At 33.5% G+C, this 25,211-nt stretch overlaps 2 protein-coding genes across 3 annotated transcripts in view; both read left to right on the top strand.

The window, feature by feature from the left end:
• The window catches only part of LOC107612846 (quinone oxidoreductase 1), a 21,065-nt gene continuing 3,298 nt past the window's right edge, over positions 7,445-25,211 (top strand). The window contains exons 1-3 of one of the 2 annotated variants that reach the window (XM_016314601.2): positions 7,445-7,452; positions 23,472-23,537; positions 24,380-24,521. In XM_016314601.2, coding sequence (XP_016170087.1) covers positions 23,496-23,537; positions 24,380-24,521 — 184 coding nt within the window. In that variant the 5' untranslated portion in view covers positions 7,445-7,452; positions 23,472-23,495. Of the gene's footprint in view, positions 7,453-23,206; positions 23,538-24,379; positions 24,522-25,211 lie in introns of those variants that run through there. The other variant, XM_021109914.1, reaches the window with a different exon arrangement.
• On the top strand, positions 16,127-19,169 carry LOC107612847 (quinone oxidoreductase; the record flags this gene model as incomplete). Its single annotated transcript, XM_016314603.2, is given in 3 exon segments — positions 16,127-16,218; positions 17,345-17,602; positions 18,650-19,169. Coding segments are annotated over 3 exon segments (656 nt in total), but the record flags the coding sequence as incomplete, so codon positions are not given.

The following is a 25,211-nucleotide window of genomic DNA, read 5'->3' as shown; positions in this document are numbered from 1 at the left end:
ACTACAATAACAAGTTCAATTTAGAAAATTTGGAGCTCTGAGAGTAGCAATTAAACTTCTAAAAATTATAATAGGTCTCGATCACATAAAATCTAGAAAAGAATACAGGTCTTAGTTCAGTCGCATCTCAAGTGCCTAACTCGAGATCTTCATTTGCTTACTCTCAAAAGCGCCAAATGAACTGAACTTTTCGCACCTGGCTTTACTTCAAATTTTAGCAAGTTAATATACCAAATCAACATATCGTTAACAAAAATCAGCTTAAATATTAATGCGAGATATGATTACAAATTTCGAGATTCAATTTAAATTCATTAAGATTTTAAAAGACAAATTAAATCCAATATCAAATTTTAAAGACCAAATTAAATATTACCTTTTACTAATGCTCTATTAATGAGTAGTAGAAGTGTAGAACATCCATACTCACCAATATTTTATATAACACTCTATTGAATGTTCTTAGGAATATGCTCATCACAAATCTTGTTAAAAAAATATATTGTGTGATAAAAATTTGATTAAAGAAAAAAAAATATTATATACTTAAGAACTCATCTCTTTAATTTTTTTAATTTTTAAATAAAAAGTTAAATATTTTTATCTTTCTAAGATTTTTAAAATAATAATATATTCAAAATTTTTCTCACTTAAATATTAAAAGAATAATAAAGACATGAAATAAAATTCTCCATCATTACACATAATAGTAAATTTTTTATTCTCATATACTCGTATATAAATTTCTACTATTTTTATTTATCTATTAATTTTCACAACACACTATGAGCAGCACAAAAACTCTTAAGATGAAAAATTCTAATTATATCAATTATTTTTCGATGAGAATTTGTATTGCTTCTTATTTTTGAAAAAAATATTTGTCATGGATTATAAATACTAATATCCACCTTGATTCAAGGAGTCTTTTTGGTGATAACACTAAGACAAACAATGATGCAATATTAAATTATCCTACTATAATAATAATTTTTTTTTTTTTATTGTCATCTTGACGAACGATTAAAAAAGGAATATCTTACCATAAAAGATCTAGTAAATCTATGAAAGAGTCTAGAAGAAAAATATCATGTCGATAATTCTTTCAAATGTTCAATATGCATAATTATATTTGTGGTTACAAGATTTTGAATCCACCTCTTCTCCCAATATTGCTATTGTAGGAGCATATTTTCAAGCAAGGAATGTCTAAAATATTTTCTCTTAGCTTTCAATAACATTTTTCTCACATAATTTTAATTGCGAGGTTATTTAGAACATTGTGAAATTGTATTTTGATATTTATTTAAAGCTGGAACAGCAAATGTAACTATTTATATTGGGTATTTGAAAGAAACATCGATTTTTTGTGATGATACATTTTTTCTAAACTCTTTCGTAGATCCATTAGATCTCTTACGGTAAGATATCTTTTTCTAATCCTTTGTCAAGATAACGACAAAGAAAAATAACTGCTCTAGCATGATTCTTTAATGTTGCATCATTATTTACCTTAATAGCATCATCGAGGGATCCATTGAATCAAGGTGGATCTTGTAACACCCTATTACCCTAAGCCTTATCTATAGCCGTAAAGCGAAGGATAATAAAGTGTCATGACAGTTCTAAAGCTCATACCATATTATATATATAGAAAGAAGTAGTAACACTAGATGCCCGATGACGGAATAAAAGCTTAAAGTCGCAAAAAGCGGGATTACAAAGCGCGAAACATTCATACACAATAACTAAACGCGTTGGCATGAAAAGATGCAAAACATAATATATACATATATAACCTAGTAGATAGCTCCAGGATACACAAGATAATAATTAAAGTAGACAAGATATATTTAAGTATGATATACAAAAAGAAAACTAGTCACAGCCTGCGGAGTTTAGGCCAACTAGTCGAGAGATACAATAGAGTTTTATAAAAGGCTTACTTCCTATCTCTCAAAGGTTAAAGTAAAAGCCTCTAAGGTAACAAAGTTATAAAAATATAAAGGATGAGAGAGTAACTACATCAAAATAAAGCAGAGTAAAATAAAGGAGAAACCATCCTCCACTCTGTCACCATGTCCGCAAACTCACCGAGATGGATTTGCGACCTGCATCTGAAAAACAACAACAATATATGGTATGAGAACTGTAAGAATCGGCTAAACCGTTTTAATAAAAATAATAATTTTAAGTGCCTGAGATAGATTCAAAATTTAGAAGTTTTAATTTGAAAATATAAATGTGAAATTTGATTTTAGTGAATTTTTCTGAGTTGGAAAAAGTATCTTTTTCAAAAGGTTTTTGTAAAAATGCGTACTGGCGCTTAAGCTGGTAGTACCGGCTCTAGTCTGTCCAGTATTGCGTATTTTGGAAAATAAGATTTTGAAAAGTGATTTATTTTTTTGAAAGGATAAAAATAATTCAGAACTGAAAACCGGGCGCTAATCTTAAAGGTTTTGCCCAAAGTGAGTCAAACGGATCTAAAACGCTAACGAGTTGGATCGGGACCATGTTGGGCCCAAGTCCAACATATATATGCATCCTTTAATGAGCTTTCAGCTCATTTTCATTAAAGAGAGAGAGGGAGTTCGGTTATAAGAGAAGAGAGAAGAGAAACCATGGGAGCACTATTTACCTCCACCTTTCGGGAGCCATAACTTGAGCTACAGAACTCCGATTGATGAGCCGTTTGCGATCACGCGAAGCTTTTGTCGAGCTCTACATTTCTCTTTAAGCAAACCTGATAATAAATTGCGTCTCACTTCCAAGTTTTTAGCCCTAGAATTCTGCATTTTTGGGGTTATGGTTTTTGAGTAGATTTTGTGATTTTGCTTGTTTACGTGATCTTTAGTAGTGGGTAATTGTTGAAAATTGCCCCGATCCTCTTTGAACAAGTTAAAGTTGCTCATAAACCCTTGTGGTGTTGTATGTTGTGGTTTCTAGGTTTTGATTTTGTTATATATGCGATGTTAGATTGAGTTTTGGTGTTTGTTGGAGTTGGTTGAGGCTTTGGATCGAGTTTGGTGGCTTCGTTTTGGTGTTTGATGCGTTTGGGAATTGGCCAATGTATGATTTTGATTTCCTTTATGTAATATGTAATATTTCTGGATACTTAGGCTAGTTGACCTTAAGATAGGTTGAATGATGTGATTGTATGATTAATTGTACATAAATGTTATACTTGATGATGGTTTGGATGTAGGTTGAATGAGTTGAATGTGATGATATATAATGTTAGATGATGATTATTGATGAGTTATGTTGATGGGTGCTGAAGTTTGAAGATGGATGTTGATGATGATTTTAATTGTTGATTGTTGTGGTTCATGTTGAAAGTAAATGAGTGAGAAAGTTTGATAAATTGAGTGCATTGTTGAGAATTGTGAATAATGAGTCTGAGTATTGATGATGATGATGAATTGATGATAGTATGTTTATTGGATGAAAGTTTGGCAATATGTGACATTGATGATAAATGGTCATGGTGAGTGGTTATATTGAGGTTAATAAGGTTAATGGAAATTGGAAAAAATGTGAATTAGGCTGGATTTAGAATTGTTGAATGGTTTAGAAGGTTGTGTGATTGAGAAAATAGTTGAAGTAGTGTTTGGTATAAATTTTGGGTTGTTTTGGTATGGTTGAAATGTGATTGAATTGGTTTTGGATTGAGAGTTGGTTAAAATTGAGTTTTTGAGATTTTGTGTAAAACTTGATTTTTGGTGAACTTTGGTGGATCATAACTTGGGCCTCGGTTTTCGAAATTGATTGGAATTTGCTTTAAATTAAAGATGATTTCAAGGGCTTTAAAACGATATAAAGTTTGAGAAAAATAGATTTTTGTAGAGGAAGTTATGATCGTTCAAGGTTTGGTGTCAAAATCTGAAATTCTGCAAAGTTGCAGAATTTTGTGATTTCTGGTATGTGCGTACGCACAGGTAGGGGAAGGCTTCCTGTTTAGAGCGCTAGCACAGCTTGTGCGCGCACATATCCAATGAAGTATTACAACCTATGCGCACGCACACGTTGGGAAGGTCAGTCTGTTGGGGGCGCTAGCACGCATTGTGCGAGTGAACAAAATTATGAAAATTTTTACCTGTGCGTACACACACTTTTTGAAAATCCCTTTGGGCGTGCCCACGCATACCCATGTGCATACACACACGCCCTGTTTCTCAAATTTAAACTTTGTTTTCAACCATTTCACCTTCCCAACAAGCTTGTAAGCTTCTGTGATACCATTTTAAGACTCTTGGGCTTATCTTCAGGTATTGAAACATGGGAAATGTCCTAGGAGTTTTGGTCTAGTATTATTTTGAAAAGTTAGAGAACAGAGGTTTAGGTTTCTGATGTACTGAAAATGGGTTTGGTGGAGTGCGAAAGAAGAATGACATATATATTGAGAAAATTGACGAACTAGTGAGTTCAAAATGGAAAGTTATGGATTGATGATGGTTGTGATGAGTTGAAAACTTGGAAATGATTGATCATGGTTGATGGAATGAGTATGAGTGGAAGTGTGCTATGAGGAGTGGCCTCTGAGTTGAATATGTAATTACGATATGTGTTGTTTTCCGTCGTAGGGGCTGTGTCAGTCTCCCACCTACGTTCGGATGTGAGGCTTGAAGCTGGGCTTCTCACTCATGTTTATCAAATCCAGAGGAAGATGGTAGGGCACTCTCCCTCAAAATATTTTTCCTCTGAAAGGAGAAGGTGGTAAGGCACTCATCCCTCGGAATTATTCCTCCTGAGAATGCGATTTCTCTCTGATTGCAAGGTGGTAGGGCACTAACCCATGTAATCATGCGGCAACCAGAGAAAGGTGGTAGGGCATGCTCTCTCGGAATGTTTCCCTCTAAAAGGAGAAGGTGGTAGGGCACTCATCCCTCGGAATTATTCCTCCTTATGCGCAATAAAGAGACTAATCTGGGAGTTGTCGACCAAATTTTCTGTCGGGTTTGGCATTATAATAGACATGTGATATCACAGCTAATAGGACAGACATTCATCATATGCATCTTCTTTATGCTTGCTTGCTTTGACTGTTTGAGTTTGCCTAACTGTATAACATGCCTACTTGCTTCTTGAATTACTTGTTATATATCTGAATACTATCTGTATTTTCCTTACTTGCATTATCTGTGTTTGTCTGGTACTGAGGAGGTTAGGTAGGCGGTAGCGATGGGATCGCACGGAGGGTAGGTTGGTGAAGGCTGTGGGACAGCGATGATTAGTATTAGTTATAATTTTCTTAAGTTTAGATAACCCTGTTTACGGTTTAAGTTCTTTATTTATTTATTTCATTCTAAACTTGAATATCCGTATGCGATGTGAAGTTCTAGGATTGCCTTCGGCGTCCCAGAGCCTTACATCTTACATTATTGGGCACTGTTATCATAATGAGAACCTCCAGTTCTCATTCCATACTTTGTTGTTGTTTTTTAGACGTAGGTTACAAATCCACTTCGGTGGGATTGCGGATATGGTGACAGAGCGGAGTATGATTCCTCCTTGTATTATTTCTATTTTACTTTGTTGTAGTTACTCTCACATCGCTTTGTATATTTATCTTTATGGCCTTAGAGGCTTATTTGAGAGATAGGTTGTATAAGCTTTTTTAACTCTGAAACTCTGTATTTTTCTGTTTGTAACTAGTCGGCTTAAACTTCGCAAGCTGCGGCTAGTTCCCTATGTTTAATATACTCTTATATCTATATATGTTTTATTCTCTTGCATCTATACCTTGTGCCTTGTGCGTTAGCTTCGTGTGAACGTTTTGCGCTTTTGTAATTCCATTTTTGAGCTTAATTCTTCATCGGGCTTCTAGAATATATTATTTCCTTCTATATAAATATGTATAAGCCTTAGAATTATCGTAACCTCTGATTAACATTTGCTTTACAGCTAGAGGTAAAGCTTAGGGTAATTAGGGTGTTACAAGAACCGGAGGTTCTCAGTATGGTAACAGTGCCCAATATGTAAGATATAAAGTTCCGAGACGCTAAAGACAATCCTAGAACTTCACATCGACACATATATCAAAGCTTAAAATAAATAAATAACTTAAATCATAAACTGGGTAATCTACTTAAGGGATTTCTAACTAATACTAGTCACCGCTGTCCCACAGCCTTCACCAACATATCCTCCATGCAATCTCATCGCCACCGCCTACCGAGACTCCTCAATCCCAGTAGAAAGTACAAGTAATTGTAAGCAAGTAAAGTACAAGTAATTTGCATATATAGCAAGTATAACATATATCAATTAAACAATAATAATCACATAGGCAAACCACATATACAATAACCACGCCCAAACAATGTCACATAGATGCAAATGATGCATGCCTGTTCTACTGGCCATGAGCTCACGCGTCGGTTATGTTGCCAAACCCGATTCGGGTAAGCGAGATTAGACCACTATTCTTATCCGTAGATTCCATAAACAAGGAGGATTAAACCATCATCCTTGCTCGGAACACGCAAGCGGGATTAAACCACTGTCCTTGCCTCCACAGTAAGCGGGATTAAACCACCATCCTTACTGGGCACCTCGAGCAAGCAGGATTACACCACCATCCTTGCTCAGGTTGCATTCACAATTCAATCTATAAGCGGAATTAAACTATCGTCCTTGCCCAACACAAAATAATATACAAGCAGGATCACACCACCGTCCTTGCTAAACAATTCATCAATACGTGAGGGGATAGAACCCCCGTCCTCATTGTAGGCGGGATGTAAGAACAACGGCTAATTAACCACTTAATTAATCAAATTAATTTCCCAAAATAGGATAAAAAAGTTAGAATGTTAATTAGAAAATTTAAATATGATTTTTAGACTCAGTAGATTTTTCTGAGTTGGAAAATATAATTTTCTTCGAAAAATTGCGTAAAATGCATACCGGTAAATTAACTGATAATACAGGCTTAAATCTGTCCGGTATTGTGCAAGAATGAGAAAAATAGTAAAATCTTAAGAAAACAATTAGAATTGAAAACCGGACACTAATTTAAAGGTTTGACCCAAAATTGGGTCAAACGGCCAAAAACGCTAACAGGTTGGACTAGGCCCAAACCCAACATATATAACCACTTAAATGAACCCTTTCGGTCACAAACACACACAAATAAGGGTTTGAGTGGCTGAAGTGAATTGAGAGGAGAAAGGGAGAAGTTACTATTCACCACCAACTTTCGGTGGATATAACTCGAGTTACGGTGCTCCGATTTGCGTGTCGTTTACGGCTACGTGAAGCTCTTGTTGAGCCCATTAGTTCTATCTAACCTTTGTTGGTAAAATTTTGAATTTTACTCCCGATTTTGCTATTCTAAGGATTTCAAAATTTTATGTTTGGTTTTTGAGAGATTTTTGTGATTTTGGGTATTTAGGTACACTCTAGCACTTAGTTGCTATTGAGTTTTGCTCCCAAAACTATTGCGTAAAGGTAAACTTGCTCTTATCCCTTGTAAATTTGTGTATTTAGGAATCATAGGTATTGATTTGTAGTAAATTAATATGTATAGCTTGGAAAATTTGATTGTTGATGCTTGTTGGAGTTGATTGGTGATTTGTTGGTGATTGGAGGCTTGAATTGGACTCAACTTGGTGTATTGTGTATATTGGGAATTGGCTAAGATATAATTTCAGTTTTCTCTATGTAATATGTAATATTTCTAGACACTTAGGCTAGTGGACCATAGGATAGGATTGAAATTGATGGTTGATAATTGTGATGTATGATGATTATGATGATGTTGGTGAATGATGATGCTGAATTGTGATGTTGGGTTGAATAATGATGATTGTGTGGAATGATAATAAATTATGATATTTGTTGATGTTGAGATATGATAAGTGATGCTTATGAGTAGTAGGATTGTGTTAAAGTTGTGGATATTAGAGTCTTGATGTAGAAATCGTGGAATTGTTGAGTTTGTGGTGTATGACTTAATTAAAGTAGATGTTGAATTGATTGAATTGTGATGGAAAGGTAAAGTATAGTATTTGGTAGTGTTGTGGTGAAATTGAATAGACTTTGATTTGGTTTGATTGTGAATTTTAGAAGTTTGAGAACCTAGCTAAGTTTTGGTAAAACCAGTTTTTGGTGAACTTTAACGGATCATAACTTGAGCCTCTATTTTTGAAATTGGTTGAAGTTTATCTTAAATTAAAGCTCATCTAAAGATCTCTAAATTGATTAAAAGTTTAAGGAAAATGAAATTTTTTAGAGAAAGTTATGAACGTTTAAAGTTTGGTATTTAAAACTGATTTCTGCAACTTTACAGAATTTTGCAAATTTGGGATGGTATGCGTACGCGGCCTATGCATGCGTACATGAGATGGGTCAACAGCAGGGAATGCGTACGCGGCCTCCTGCACCATACGCGGGTGATGGTTTCTGCCAAGCACCCCACGTACGCGACTCATGGAATGCGTACGCATGATGATGGTCCAAAACTGAAGTGTGCGTACGCATACTTGGGCATGCGTACGCACATGCCCTGTTTTGCTAAAAAATCATTTTTCTCTCGTTTTCAAGGTTCTCTAGCTTTTCAAACATTCTTTAAGTACTATTTAGAAATACTATCTAGTACTAAGGCTCTAATACTTCTAAGGATGAGTTAGTGACTTAATTTAGTGAATTTCTATATGAATCTAGAAGACAGAGACTTAGGTTTCTGGAGTATTGAGGATGGAATTAGTTGAGTGAGATGGCGGAACTGTGATGATGATTGTGCAATGAATTATGGAATTACGGACCGCTGATGGTTGAGACGAGTCTAGGACTCGAGATTAAAGTAATGACTTTACTGAGTACTGAGAATGATTTTTGAAAACCATTGATATATTGTTTTATACTGAAGAGGTTGTTGAGACGCTATGCACCTGGCAAGGACGGTTGGTTAATCCCGCTTGTCGATATCGCGGCGGCATAAGAACGGTTGGTTTATCCCACTTACGTTGAGATGTGAGGTCTGTGGCAGAGTATCCTACTCGCATCCTTTTGGATCACAGGAGTGTACCTGACACTATATCCGTGGGGGTTCCCGTAGCTATATTCGTGATCGAAAGGCGACATTCCCATGGAAATGTGTCAGGTTGGCAATTGAACCGACAATGTGATATCATAGCCAAATATGACAGGCATTCATCATGTGCATATTTTATATGTTTGCTTGCTTTACCGACTTGCATTGTTTGCCTAATTGTATAACATGCTTAATTGTTTCTTGAATTACTTGCTATACATGATTATACTTGTGTTTTACTTGTATGGCTATTACTTGTGTTTTCTACTGGGATTGAGGAGGTTCGGAAGGCGGTGGCAATGGGAATGCTTGGAGGTTAGGTTGGTGAAGGTTGTAGGACAACGGTGAACTGATAGTTTAGAACTCCTCTAAGTTAGTTGACTTGTTTAAGAATTTAATTACTTGTTTTATAAGCTTGAATATTTATGATTTGTATGAAGCTCTAGGATTGCCTCTAGCATTCCGAAGTCTTATATTTTACATTACTGGGTACTGTTACCATACTGAGAACCTCCGGTTCTCATTCCATACTTTGTTGTTATTTTTCAAATGCGGGTCGTAACCCACCTCGGTGAGTTACGTGATGGTGACAGGGCGGAGGATCTTTATCCCGTATTTTGGATTCTTTTGGATATTTTACTTAGTACTCTCACTTTTATATTTTATTTGCCTTAGAGGCCAACTTTGAGATAGATATTGTATATGCTGATTTAACTTTCAAAACTCTGTATGTCAGCATATAACTAGTTGGCCTAAACTTTGCGGGCTGCGGCTAGTACTTTATGACTATTCTACTTATATATCTATATATGCCTTGATATTTTGTATCTACGCTTGTGCCTTATTGCTTTTAGCTTCGTGTGAACGTCTTGTGATTTGTAACTCTGTTTTTGAAGTTATTCCTTCATCGGGCTTCTAGAATTACTATTTCTTTCTCTCTCTCTCTCTCTCTCTCTCTCTCTCTCTATATATATATATATATATATATATATATATATATATATATATATAAGCCTTAGAATTGTCGTGACCTTTACTTTACGGCATGAGGTAAAGCTTAGGGTAATTAGTGTGTTATACGGGATAAAACCACCATCCATGCATACGCATAATAACCACGACAAGTGGGATCAAACCTCATTATTCAACCAAGTCCTTGGGATATAGTGCCCGGCTCACTATTATCCAATTCTCAATTCCCAAGTCTCAGCATTCTAGGGATATAGTGCCCTGCACACTATCGTTCCAAGGATATAGTGCTTGGCACACTTTCAATTTTGTTCTCAATCCTTTCCCAAGTTCTCAACTCATCATAACCATCACCAGTTTCTAATTTCTCAAATTCATCATAAGCATTCTTATTTCTCAAAATTCCTTCGACAAAATACTTCACAACTCAACATTCACCAATTTCATCTACAAACCTTCCAAAACCTATATCACCGGCTTTAAACTCATAACCAAAATACCCTTTTTAATTCTCTTATTGTATTCCCCCTTGATTCAAAGTCTAAATACTAGCAAAAAAGTTTTAAGCAAATGTCACGAAAGTTTACAAGCTTGCTGGGAAGGTAAAACAAATAAAAACAGAGTTTTTATTGAAAAATAGGATCTGTGTGTGCGCACAAGTTGTGTGCTTACGCATGCAACAGAAAGATTTCCCAGCCTGTGCGTATGCATGATGTTGTGCGTACGCACAACTTGATACATCTACTATGTTCTGTGTGTACGCGCAGCAGTGTGCGCGGGCACACAAGACGGGCCTTCCAATTTTCTGCAACATCACAGAAATAAGATTTTTGACCCTAAATTCCAACGTTCATAACTATCTCTAAAAAATTTCAATTTCACATATCTTTATACCATTTTAAAGCTCTCTCAACCCTCTTTAATTTGAAATAAAGTTCGCTCAAAACCAAGTTCCAAGAGCTAAGTTATGATTCGCTAAAGTTGGCTCAAAATATTCTTTTACCAAATTATCAACTTCTCAAAATTTACGACATTCCTCATCCAAAACCAATTCAATCACATTTCAACCATACCAAAACAACTCAAAATTCATACCAAATATTTCTCATATCATTATTCACTACTTTTCCTAGACCATTAACTCTTTCAACATTTTTCCCTTATAAATCTCCACCGTCACAATTCTCAACCGAAACATCCATAATATCACATTTGCACCATCCCACACCATCAAAATCATTCCTCATCAACATCCAAAATTATCATAAACACTCATAGTCCTTCTTATTCATCAACAACACCATTAATCATCATCAATCATCAACAATATCAATAGACTCCCATCAACAATAATAAATTTGAACATTCATCATCAACCTCAAGCGTCATTGAAAATCAACAATCAACATCAATAATATCATCATAATCAACTTACAACACTTTCAACTCATTCAACCTTCATCATATATCAGATATCCGACATCCCAAAATTCCACATCATCATCACCACCATATAACTTATCTTCAAACATCAAATTCACATACAATTAAACATACACCCAAACATTAAATCTTATCTTAGGGCCACTAACCTAAATTTCACGAAACATTACATATTACATAAAGAAAACCGAAACCATACATTGGCCGATTCCCACACAACTCAAAACACCAAGCAAAAGCCACCAAGCTCAAGACTACCAAGCTCATTCCAACAAACAATAAACTTCAATCTAACATTAAATAATATACAAAATCAACAATAGGACTAACCAAAACATCAAACAACAAGGATTTAAAGAGACTTACCTTGTCCGACAGTATTAGGGGCAAAACCCAACAATATTTCAATACTAAATCACCCCTAAACAACCAAAATCACAAAAATCTATTCAAAACCAAACCTAAAAACGCAAAGTTACTTAGGGCAGAAAAATAGAACATGAGACACGAGTTCTTACCAGCAAAGTTCGTTAGAAATGACGGGCTCGTCAAAAGTTTCGCGTGGCCGCAAACGACACGCAAATCAGAGCACCCCTTTCTTCCTCTCTTCACTTCAATCTCTCTTCCTCTCTTCACTTTAGTGCCCCTTTCTTCAAATTAGGGTAGAAATGAGCTGAATGCTCATTAAAGGGTGGTTATATATGTTGGGCTTGGGGCCCAACTTGGGCCACAACTGTTTCTTTTTTTTTTTTTTTTTTGGTCAAGTAGATTGGACAACCTCCAATCCTAGGTATCACAACACACCCACACTACACACTCATCCACACAATACTTAAGGGTTCATATTCAACACTTGGTGCACTCACCAAGGTTTGAACCCGGGTGCAGCATATTAAGAGGCATATGGTTTAACCAGTTGAGCTAGGCCTCAGCTGCAGCGCCCCTTTCTTCAAATTAGGATGGAAATGAGCTGAATGCTCATTAAAGGGTGTTTATATATATTAGGCTTGGGCTCGGACCAATCCGTTAGCGTCTTTAGCCCGTTTGACCCACTTTGGGCCAAAACTTTTAGAATTAGTATCCGATTTTCAACTTTAGATATTTTCCTAATTTTTTCTACGGTTTTATTACTCTCACGCAGTATTGGACAGACTTAAGCTGGTACTACTGACTAATTTACCGGTACGCATTTTTACACACTTTTCAGCAAAAAATTACTTTTTCCTGCTCCAAAAAATTCATTGAATCCAAATTTTATCTTTATATTTTTTAATTAATATTTCTAATTTTCCAAACTTAATCCGAATAATTAAATTATATTTTTATTTTATGTTAATTAAATGGTTAATTAGTTCCGGTTCTTACAGATCTCAGCATCAACAATCTATGAGAAGTTATTTTTTTTAAAAAAATATGAAGTGATACAAATTTCAATCGAAAAATAATTGACATAATTATAATTTTTTATCTTAAGAGCGTTTGTGTTGATAGTCTATTGTAAAAATATAATGGATAGATAAAAATAGTAGTAGAAATTTATATTTGAGAATCCGAGACTTGTATTAATGATATTCTCATCATAATATAAAAGGTAAATTACATTAATAAAATGATAATAAATTTTTTTTACATAGATGTCTTATTTCTGATTTCAATACATGTGTCCTTTTAGTTAATTCATGTAAATTGTATTAAGTAAATTCGATTTTTTTTTTTTACTAAAGATAGGAGATTCGAACCCACAACTTCTTAATTGAGTATGAAGAGATTATGCCATTTGAACTATAACTCATTGGTAAGTAAATTTGATTTACCATTCACATGTTAATCAAATCGTATTGAGTCGATTTATGTTAAAATAGTGAAAATAAATAAATCGAATATGTTTTTTCCATCGATTTATGCATAAGTTATGACCGCCAAAATAAATCGAATTGTATTTGTGCAAATCTAAAGTTTTTTTTTATCCTTTTCCATGATGTCATCATTGTCCTTCCCACTTAACATATAATGCATGACTTGACATGCTCTATTATATAGTGCTTCTTCTTGCATTTATTTTTAATTTTGAATTATCTTTTTCATATCAGATAANTTCTTATAATTTCACTAAATTTATAATTAGGTTCTTATAATTTTTTTGTTTCAATTGAGTTCTTATACAATTTTTAATTTTATAATTAGTTTTTTGTGTGTGTCAAAGACGTTAAACTTAAGGAAATATTTCTTCCTAAAAACTTCTTTGACAACATATTTTTAGGGTTGGGTTATTTATCACATGTTTTTATGGAAGGATATTCCGTTAATATTAACGTTTTTGATACGGAATAATCTAATTACAAAATTAAAAGTTTTTATTAAAAAAACTATAGTATTTATGTTTTGTTAAATCAGTCAAAAGTAACTCTAAATAAGTACAAGCAATAATAATTATGTTAGCTGATGAAGTAAAAAATTTTTAAAATTTAAAATGAGCATAATAAACATAAATAGAGAAAAAATTTTAATCATAAATAGAATTTGATGTCAATAATTTAATTAAAACATACAAAACATCTTTAATTTCTAAAAAATATAGATATGAGCACATGTTTTTAAGGGCAAAAAACCAATATATACCAAGGAGAGCTCAAAATTACCAATATCAGCCAAACCAGAAATTCACACCTGAATCAACCAGGACGAATTATTATATAATTCGAATCAATAAGATTCGAATTATACTCTCAAGTAATTCGAATTGATATAATTCGAATTATCTCCATGCAACATATGAACGTAATTCGAATCAATATGATTCGAATTATACTCATCCAAGAAATCATGTAATTCGAATCAATACCTTTCGAATTTACATAAGCTATTTCGAATTCATTTAATTCGAATTACTAGGAGAAGTTTATGTTTGAGTGGTTCGAATCTAGTTGATTCGAATTAGGGCTAGAACCGATTTCCATAGTAATTCGAATCAAGTTGATTCGAATTACAACTGTTTCGGCTATAAAAGGAGTTCGAAGCAAGTTCATTCGAATCAGTTTGTCTTTCTGTAACCCCACCAAATCCCAGAGAAAACGACCAACCTTTCGTACGAGTAAGAGGAGATCGCCTTTTTTTGTGGATGGGGGACGATCCGGGAAGGCTTTATCGTTTGGATGGAGTTGCGCATATCGCCGGTGTCATCAACGACGAGGTTAGTGGTTTATGAAAGCGTTTTATGATAACGGTATTTGTTAATGGTTTTTGATGATGGTTTATGTTACTGTTAGTGGTTTAGGATAGTGGTTTAGGAGAGTGGTGCATGCTAGTGGTTTATTGTTAATGGTTTTTTATAGCGGTTTATTTTAGTCTTAGCGGTTTAACTAAGCGGTTTAGCGGTTTAGTGGTTAACGGTAGCGGTTTATGATAAGTGTGATCATGCATCTGTTTTTGTTAATGGTATTTGCACTAGGTTTGAGTGAGCGGTTTCTGTATAAAATGTTGGTCGTTTGTTTCATTTATCTTTTACACATGACGATTTATTTTTGTCCAGACCCGTGCATGCTGCGCGTGTGACCCCGAGACAGCCAGTTCCGGATGACAGCGACGAGTCTATTGAGGATGAGGAGCCACTTATACGGAGGAGTTTCCGGACACGGGTGCCACGCCGTTGCGGCACTGGATCGCACCTATTTAGATGATTTATGGATAGTGGTGTATGTCATGTTGTTATATTTATATTGTCTACCTTATTGGTTGGTTATCATTGTTATGGTATGTACGTTGTAGTTATTTTATTTTATGTTATGGTATGTACTTTGTTGTTTTCTTATGTCATTTACTATGATGTATTCCACTTTTCTGTTATCGTATATAGTTTCATGTTATGTTATTCATTATGATTCATCCCTCGCGGTAATGTTGTTTGTTTTAGAAACTAATTTCAATCACTTAAAACATATTAAGCAGAAAAATTTGGTCCGAATAACAAGTTTCATTACTAATAGGAAACAACTTAGTACAAAGGAGCACAATGGTTGCTAACTTACATAGAAGACAAGTGCTAATAGACAGCTAACAAGAGCATCGTAGGTGGTTGTTGGCGTCACGATAATACATAGTGGATCCTTATCAGTGAACTTCACGCCGGATCGAGTTTTTCTTTTAATCGACCCTCTATAATGTACCAACACTAGGAAACTCTCCTCACTAGCCATCTCCCCACTTTGTTCACAGCATCATGAGTTCACAGCATATATATATAGCCCTGGTTCGTGCTATATATATATAATTCGAAACAAGTTGTTTCGATTTATCACAACCTAACCTAGTAATTCGAACTAAGTAAACTCGAATTCTTAAGTTATAATTCGAAACAAGTTGTTTCGAATTATGTTGAAACACAAAATAACCTAGTAATTCGAATTAATAAGACTCGAATTCTACATATATATATCGAAACAAGTTGTTTCGAATTACCTATATATTCTTACGTTCATAGTAATTCGAATCATATTGATTCGAATTACTTTAAGTCGTTGCATGTACACAATTCGAATTAAATCAATTCGAATTACTTGATATCATAATTCGAATCTTATTGATTCGAATTACATAATAATTGGTCCTGGTGGATACAGGTGAAGATTTTTGATTTGGCGGATTTAGGTAATTTCAAATGCTCCTTGGTTTATTTGGTAGTTCCTGTACCCTCCTCAATTGACCCAGTTGTTGGGGCATCCATCATGCTGAAGGGCATGACAGCTCAGTTCTTGGTTCGCCGTTGTTTCAAGGTAGGCTTTTATAACTTGTATTTATCTCTCTTTTTTTGTTTTCATTTGATTTTGTTATTTTTCTTGGAACACTGATACAATTGGCTTTTTATACTCCTAATTTTTAAAATCACAAATTAGAGAACATCACGAAACTAGTAAGACACTCCCTAAGATTGTTTTCTTAGGGAGAAGCTAGTTGATTCCATGTTAGAAATATATCCATTATCTGAGATAAATATTGAAGAGATTCTTAATATATTCTAAACATAGTCAAGCTCCACAGTTTCACCAGATTGTGTTTCTACATCTTTAAAATATAAAAGAATTCATGAGATTTGTTGTGACTTTAGAGGAATTATATGCATATTTCAGTTTTCAGATAATTGATCTTCCGACATTTGTATGTGCATTTTAAGGGAAGTTTGGTATCCTTAATGATTTGTTTATATTGTCAACCTATAGATGCAATAAGTCAGAAAAAGAAAAAATGAACATTATTACTCCATCAGAAATTGTCAGATTGAATGGGATGAAGTGGTAGAGCCTCATTGCTCCAAGAGATTAATATCACTGATTGATCCAAGAGTTCATCAGAAATTTTCCGGCTGTCTAGAATTTTCCTTTTTTTAAAAAAAATTATTGAAATGCTTAATTACTTTGTCAAGTTGAAATGATTTAATAGTAGATTTTGAGACAAGCAAGTTTTATCAAATAAGATTATTAGATGTTGGCCTCTATTTGGTAGTAATTTCCGTATTGGAATATCATGTTTGCCAATCTAAAAGCATACAAGAGGGATTTCTACTCAACGATACTGAGGATTGATACCTGGCAAGATGTGCCTGAAAAAGAGAGAATGCTACAAGTCTTTAGTGATGGTTATCAAATTAGGATATTCCTCTTCTGGGTGATAATCTCATTGCGAATTCAATTGAAGGTGCTACTGCAGAAAGATATACCTCATCCAGTATATACTTGAAGTAAAGCACAAAAGAAAATTTGTTGTAATTTATAACAGAAGCAAGAATTTTGCTATTACCGTCGTTGACTATAATATTTCTTGAGTTCTATGCTTTGCCTTAAAATTCTGTTCTTTGTTCCCCATGTTGATGATAAACAGAAACCAATACATGTAACTTCATAGGTTGAACCTGGTCATACTGTCCTTGTACAAGCAGCAGCTGGTGGAGTTGGATCCCTATTGTGCCAGTGGGCAAATGCACTTGGCGCAACGGTTATTGGAACTGTATCTAGTAAAGAGAAGGCAGCTCAAGCCAAGGAGGATGGCTGCCATCATACTATAATCTATACGGAAGAGGATTTTGTTGCTCGAGTCAACGAAATTACATCTGGAAATGGAGTCGAAGTAGTTTATGATTCAGTAGGAAAGGATACTTTTCAGGTAATTCTCATTCTATGCAATCGTATCCAAGTGAACTTTAATATCAAAATGCTGCGTAATTTTGAGTAGAAAGACTTAACTGTTAATCTTGTATTTTGCATGATGATATCATCAGCATCACAGTTGCACCTTTTCTATTTCTGCACGAAATTTTTTCTGTTATGATGGCTGAGTTTCTAGGAATGCAACTAGATTTTGGGGTTCAGTTGACCTTTGATGATCATTTCTAACTAAACCATCAACAAGCACCAAGTAGGATTGTAGATACAGAACTCTAACAGTGCATGTTCTTAATATGGATGACTTCCTGGATCTTATTAAAGAAAAGTGCCTTTCTTTTCAAATTAGGAATGAACTCATTGTTCTGCATCCTATCAGCATTGTGTTTCTGTGAATTCGTAGACACAATAATATGAAGGCAGATAAAGTTTTATATTCAATAATTGTTCTAATAAGGACCCTTTAACGGTTGAACACAGAAAAAGAATATATGCCACGGTTTTGATTTACAGATTGAACTACTCTCATATTAGTATACTATTGATGGAATTTAACAACATGCTTGGTATAATGTTCTACTGATTTCTGCACGATGAACCTTTTTGTTATGAGACATTTTAAGGGAAAAATGCAATTAACAACCTTTAACTTTTGCTCATGTGCCCCTAATAATTTAAACTTTCAAAACTTTTGTGCGAACTTTTCTTCCAATAGTATGTTTTTTACAGAAAACATAACGCCTCAATGGGAGAATAATTTTGGAAGACCTTGTTTTGCAGTGTATGGACAACTCCCAAGTGTTGAATTGCGTATTTTGAAAGTTTAAGGCCTAAGGTGCACATGAGCTAAATTTTAGGAGAGTTAATTACATTTTTTTCCAATTTTTAATTTAAACATTGAACCATGGTTTAGTATATTTGTGTCAGTAATGTTTCTTTCTATTTTTCAAGAAACTGTGAATGTAATGAGAGAAGAAGTCCTTTAGGTGGTATGCTATTTTTTCAGCTCTTTTTTTTTTATTATTTACTAATTTATATTTTTTGCTAGGGATCTTTGGCGTGTTTAAAACTTCGAGGCTACTTGGTAAATTTCGGGCAGTCATCAGGTACTCCCGATCCCGTTCCATTGTCTACCCTGGCTGCGAAATCCTTGTTCTTGACAAGGCCAAGTCTAATGCAATACAATGTCACTCGTGACGAGCTATTGGAGTCTGCTGGAGAGGTGTTTACTAATGTTGCTTCTGGTGTGTTGAAGGTGCGAGTTAACCATACTTACCCTTTGTCTGAGGCTGCAAAAGCACATGAAGATCTTGAGAATAGGAAGACCTCAGGGTCTATTGTGTTGATACCTTGATGATGCTATCAGTTTGTATGTAATAAATGTTCTAACTTCTAAGCACCTGGTTCTTGTTCTGTCTTTTTTATTTCTCTTTGAATGGAAACGGGTTATAGATTGTAACATGTAGATAATGTTTGGTATGGTATTCGTCAGGTTGTTATATGATTAAAAGAATAATTTTGTTATCATTCTCTGAAGATTAGAGTTATGTGACGCTCTTTCTGGTTCACACGTTTCTTTGTTCTCGTATTTTGTCGCTTCACTAAATTCAGTAAATTGTAATGGGAATGCTAGGGGGCCAAATTTTTAGTAGGAAAAAATTAGAGTTAGTGTAATTCAAATACAAGACAAATGTCGGACAAATCCTCTTCCCCCCCCCCTCCCCTCCCTCTCTCTTCTCTCTCTGTCTCTCTCTTTCCTTCTCTCTCCGGGGTTTGAGTCTTGAAATCAGCATGTTATTTTTAATTAATTTGGTATTTTTTTATATTAAAAAAGTGAACATTACAATTTACAAGTGTTTGAAACTTTGAATTAATGTTTGCAATTATGAATGTTGGTATTACTGTACATTTGTAAAATTAATTTTGATTAAAATTGAATTAGTATTAATATAATTTGTGTTTGGATATTTTATTTTCAATATGATTTTGAGTGATTGATTGTCACTTGGATAGTAGTTAAAATTGTGTTTGGAATTTGGATGTATAATTACTAAAAAATAGAGAAATTTATAATATTATTTATATTATTTTGTAATTTATTTTTTATAATCGAATAAAATATATTAATATTATTTGAAAATTATATATATATGGAAGTACAAAATAAAAAAAATGTTAATTTTAAGTAAGGGTCTGTTTAGGCGCCATTCTCAAAAAAGATATTCTTTTAAATGATATTTTCTTAAAAGATCTTTTATAAAAGTAAAAGTAATTTTATGTTTGGATATCTCATGTAAAAAGATCTTTTTATCTATCACTTGTGTTTGGATAAAATAAGATAAAAGTATTTTTTTGTTCATTTATTACATGAAAAACATCTTTTTTTAAGAAAAAAATATCTTTTAAAAAAAGATGTAAATTATAACTTCTCAAAATTTTTTTATTTTTCTAATATTTTTACTTTTACTATTAGAAATTTGTCAAACACACTAAAAAAAAAAAAATTCTTTTTATCGATTTAATGGCGTCCAAACAAGCACTAAAACTAGATTGAATTTGTTTTATTTTTTAAGGTACTATATACTTATTAGTTATCAGACAACAGTCATGCTACACATCCATATAATTTTTCATCCAAGTCTATTCAAGCCGGTGCAATACCAAAAAAATCCAATCTCATTACGTGACTCCACGGGCCCAAACGCACAAAATGTTAACATATTCATTCTTGAATATGAAACAACGTTCACTCTTCAACATTGAAACCGCTACTGGAGAAGTTCAAATTTCTCTCAAACTTCACTCATGTTCTCTGCCGAAACCGTTACTGGAGAAGAATCGCGAGAAGATTTCAAAAGGAAGAAGAAAGCACAAACGAAAACAAGAAAAAAGACCGCGAAAGGTATGATAAAAACTCTTGTTCATTTAAAATCTTGCAATCTCGCATTTCTTTTAGTTGCATTTTAGGTTTACTGAATTGAGTTATTTCGTTTAGTAGATTGACTTAATCTGATTTTATTTTTTTGGCGTAACTAGGGCATAGGAATGGAAATGTGTTCTTATTTTCTTTCTGTTCAGTGGAGTTGTTTATTTTTATTCATTTGATTGTTAGTGTATTTAGTTGAGTCCTTTTGCATGCAGAAATGATTTACTTGATAATTGAATGTTTATCACGTTTTATTCAGCACATGATTGGTGTTCGGTTCACTGGTGTTTGTTATTTGATTCATCTGATTGTTAGTGTGTTCAGTTGAGTTCTTTTGCATGCAGAAATATTTTTCTTACTGATTGAATGTTTATCAAGTTTTATTCAGAACATCAATGAAATTTAGTTCAGTGGAGTTGGTTATTTTAATTCATTTGATTATTAGTGTGTTTAGTTGAGTCATTTTGCATGCAGAAATGATTTACTTGATGATTGAATGTTTATCACGTTTTATTCAGCACATGATTGATGTTCGGTTCACTGGTGTTTGTCATTTGATTTACCTGATTGTTATATGTTCAGTTGAGTTCTTTTGCATGCAGAAAAATTTTTCTTGATGATTGAATATTTATCACATTTTATTCGGCACATGAATGGTGTTCGATTCAGTTGGTTGGCCATTTTGATTCACTTGATTAAAATATGCATGATTGTGCTTGTCGGTGTATTGAGTGAAGTATTGACCAAACTATTTTGGCTTCAGGCTTGAATATGATCCAAATATTCTGTTGCACAAACTGAACAAAATCAGAGACCAAGTGATTCGGACATCTGAAGAAATGAGACTCCCAAAGCCATTTGTTGTCCTCTCCAGCCCTTATTGTAAATTCACATATGGGAATATAGATAGTAAATAGGATATACTTTGTTTGACTGGTTGTAATTAACACTATTTTGTTTAACTTGTTTAAAAAACCAAACAATGTATATAAGTGAATATTAATGTAAATGTTATTAGAAATTTAATGTTAATGTATATATCTAATTCAAGATGGATTAGTCCTTGTCCTGTTGGTCTGAGATGTTAATATATATCTATTGGAATTGTCTAGCTGCTTTTTTTGTTCCAGGTTGACAGTGAATGGAATCAGGATATTTATCAAATATTAAGAGCCCCAAAAAATAAATGAACTGAAATTACTACACAGGGTGAATCGAAAAAATGCATATATCAATATAGCAGAGAGATAATTTTAAAAAAATATTGCTATCAGTATTCAGTTTCAAAAACTCCTGAAATCTTTGGAATAATTTTTGTAGAACTTTTCGACTTCTTCTAGTGTCTTGAAAATCATCCTGACCTTTGTGACAAATCGTTCATCCACAACACACCTGGTCTGCAAAATGAACCGAACATGTTATTATGGTGAAATAATGGTATAGTACTAAATGAATGGAACATTATCCATTATATAAATTCAAATTCAAACAGTTTTCTGCATAATGAACCGAACACATTATTAAGGTGAAACAATTGTATAGTGTTAAATGAACGAAACATTATCCATTATATAAAATCAAATTCAAACAACTTTCTGCGGAATGAACCGAACACGTTATTATGGTGAAACAATTGTATAGTACTAATTGAACGAAACATTATCCATTATATAAATTCAAAACACCTGTGTCTACAATTGAGAGATTATCAATTTAATTCAATTCAGAATACATGCGTACATTCAATTTAATTTAGCAATTGCATTCCATTCAATTCGATTAAAAAAAAATCCGAACCTTGTCTGCTTGGTTCATTTCAGAAGAATAATCTAAAACGCTCTCATTCAACTGATTTGAAGTTGAATCATTCATTGTTTTGATAGAATATTGAAATCTGAAAACGAAAAAGATAAATCCACAAAATCGAAGAAGAAAAAGAAGAAGAATAAGAAGAAGAAGGACGAGCAACAGAGAAGAACAACAAGCAGAAGAGAAGAAAAAAGAAAAAGAACGATAAGCAACAATTGCAGATCTGAAACTTACAATGCAAATCGTTAACGTTGAAGAAGAGAAGAAGAAGAGGAATGTTTACGTTGAAGAAAAAATTTACGTAAATCTGTTACGTTGATAGGAGAGAGAGGGGGACGCGCGTATATTTCACGTAATTTTGGGAGAGGGAGAAGACGTGTTAAAGAAAAAGTGTTTGGATGACTTGGATAAGTTTTTTATATGGATGTTGAGCGTTATTGTAAACCAAAATACATATGAAAGAATTTAGAATAGACAAAAATATATATTTAGATTAATAAATATCAATCAAAGTAATATCTCAAAAATTATTTTCAATCGATAAAAATGTACACAGAAAATCGTAAATATCAAATCTTTATTAATAGTGTAATAATTTTGTTTATAAAAAAAATCTTTAAAATATACTTTTGTATTTATAAATCTTTGGTGCGTAATTTTATTTATTTATTTTAATTATTATGACACAACTAAGATATATAAATAATAAAGAGAACTGATATTAATTTAAACTTTTTTTCTCCAATTAAGTTGGGTTGATTAAGTAATCATTTCAATTGTTCACAACAAATGTGAGAGTTTGAATCCGGTCAACCCATTGACTAGAAGCAAACTGATTGAAATATCCGATAAATAAACTTTAGTGCTAACAAAATAAATTAATTTAAATTCCAGAAGTTGAGAAGTTGAGATATTTCCTTTACCTTCCGCTTCTGCAAGAACTTCTTTTGTAGCCGTACAGAAAGAAGGTTGTTGCATGTACCCTCGTCATTTGCCAACAGGCAACAACGCTTCACTTTCACTCCCTTTCAACTTTGAATTTGCCATCAACACTCAACAGAGACTCTGAACCACAAATGGTCAAAAGAAAAATAACACACACTCCATCAATGAACTCTCTCACAACAACCTCTAGCTTCGTTCTCATCATCAAATTAACATGGTCAAAGCTATCAGAGTTCATCAAATTGGTGCCCCTCAGGTCTCTCTCTCTTAATTCTTGTTTTCATTTTATCTACTTTACAATCATTAACTCATTTTATTACTTAAAATCTCATGATACAATTATTATCTTCAGTTACTTTTTAAATAATGACATTATGATTTATGAATTATGATTATCGACTATGAACATGCGTCCTTTGGTTTAGAATCAGCTCAATCAAGTAGGTTAAATCTAAGTCTTGCAGTTTAGTTAGGTTTACTCAATTTTAGGGTGTGATTGGTAACACTGAAAAATTAAACTTATTTGGATAATTCTTATTTGTATGATCACGCTTTTATAATAATCGATTATGTGACAGTCAATTTATGTTTGGGATGACAAGTGATTTTATGATAACTATTGTGTTTGAAATGTATGAAGAAGCTGATTCTAAGTAGTATAATTTGCTTTTGCTTATAATCATAAGCTTCAAAATATTATATACACTTATAAGAAATTTTTTAACTATTTTATAGGTTCCCAAAGATGGTCTTAATATATCATATCAAAGCATATATTGTGTTTGTTTGTTTTCTTGTCGAGTGGTTTCCATGGGTATCCATGGCCGAACACATTGACCAATCCCTTTGCCATGAATCATCCACTTAAGGGCAAACAGTTGACCACAGGATGCTTATATCATTATCTCAAACTCGCTCTCAAAAAAGTGATGCTTTTTGTTTCTATGATTCCTTAATGCAAATCATGCACAAATAGATTGAAATTCGTCATATTTAATCTTGATTATGAATTGTTGAATTATTGAAGATTAGGATGGTGCTTCTGAGGTTTGTTTCATGGTTCTGTTAAGTACTTTTGTTGTTACCGATTGATGACAGGTTCTGAAGTGGGAGGATGTGGAAATTGGAGAGCTTAAAGAAGGTGAGGTTCATGTGAAACACAAAGCAATTGGGGTTAACTTTGTTGATGTCTACTTTCGCACAGGAGTTTATGAAGCCCCTTCTTTCCCCTATACTCCGGGTTAGTTAATTTGATTTACTTCTACCAAATTATTCTATGTGGTGATATTTTTTCTGTTGTAGCGCAATGCACACATCTTCAATGACAAATTTTCTAACGAGCATGTTTTACGGAATGAAAAATATTCTATAATAATGAATTCAATCAAGCGAGGACTCTTGCTATATATTGGAGTTATTTGCATTTGAGTGCTGAGTGATATATAAGCGTGTTTTGCTAAATGGGCTTTTTTGTTGGAGGCTTGTTATTTGTAGGTGGTGGCATGATTCTAGCAGGTTTTTAACTTTTTATTATGATATTTTCTAGTACTGTGTTTTTTGAGGTATTGGTAAACATTGTTGTAATGATGGTGAGTGTTGGAGGTTTTGTTTTGTGGGTTTCTTTAGGTTCCTTCTGTTCTAGGTTGGGTCTTTATGTTCTCTCTTTTTTTTTTTTTTTTCTCTCACTTTCGTTCCCTTTTAAGGTTAAAAAGTGAGTTACCCATTGACAACAGAAAGAAAGGAAAAACAAAACTTAATCCTTAAATTCTTGGTCTACTATGCTGTGGTTTGTTCCCTTGTCAGAAGGCTAAGGATTTTGAACACTTCCTGTCCAATGCTGGATGTTGATTCTGGATACCATACACTAATGCTATAGAATCCTGTACAAGCAAGTCTATGCTAACACTACTATACACTCTATTAGGTCTAA

Source organism: Arachis ipaensis, chromosome B08 (assembly GCF_000816755.2).
Source record: "Arachis ipaensis cultivar K30076 chromosome B08, Araip1.1, whole genome shotgun sequence".
NCBI classification, from domain to species: domain Eukaryota; kingdom Viridiplantae; phylum Streptophyta; class Magnoliopsida; order Fabales; family Fabaceae; genus Arachis; species Arachis ipaensis.
The sequence above is the reverse complement of the archived record's forward strand: the minus strand, read 5'-3'. Positions and strand labels throughout refer to the sequence as shown.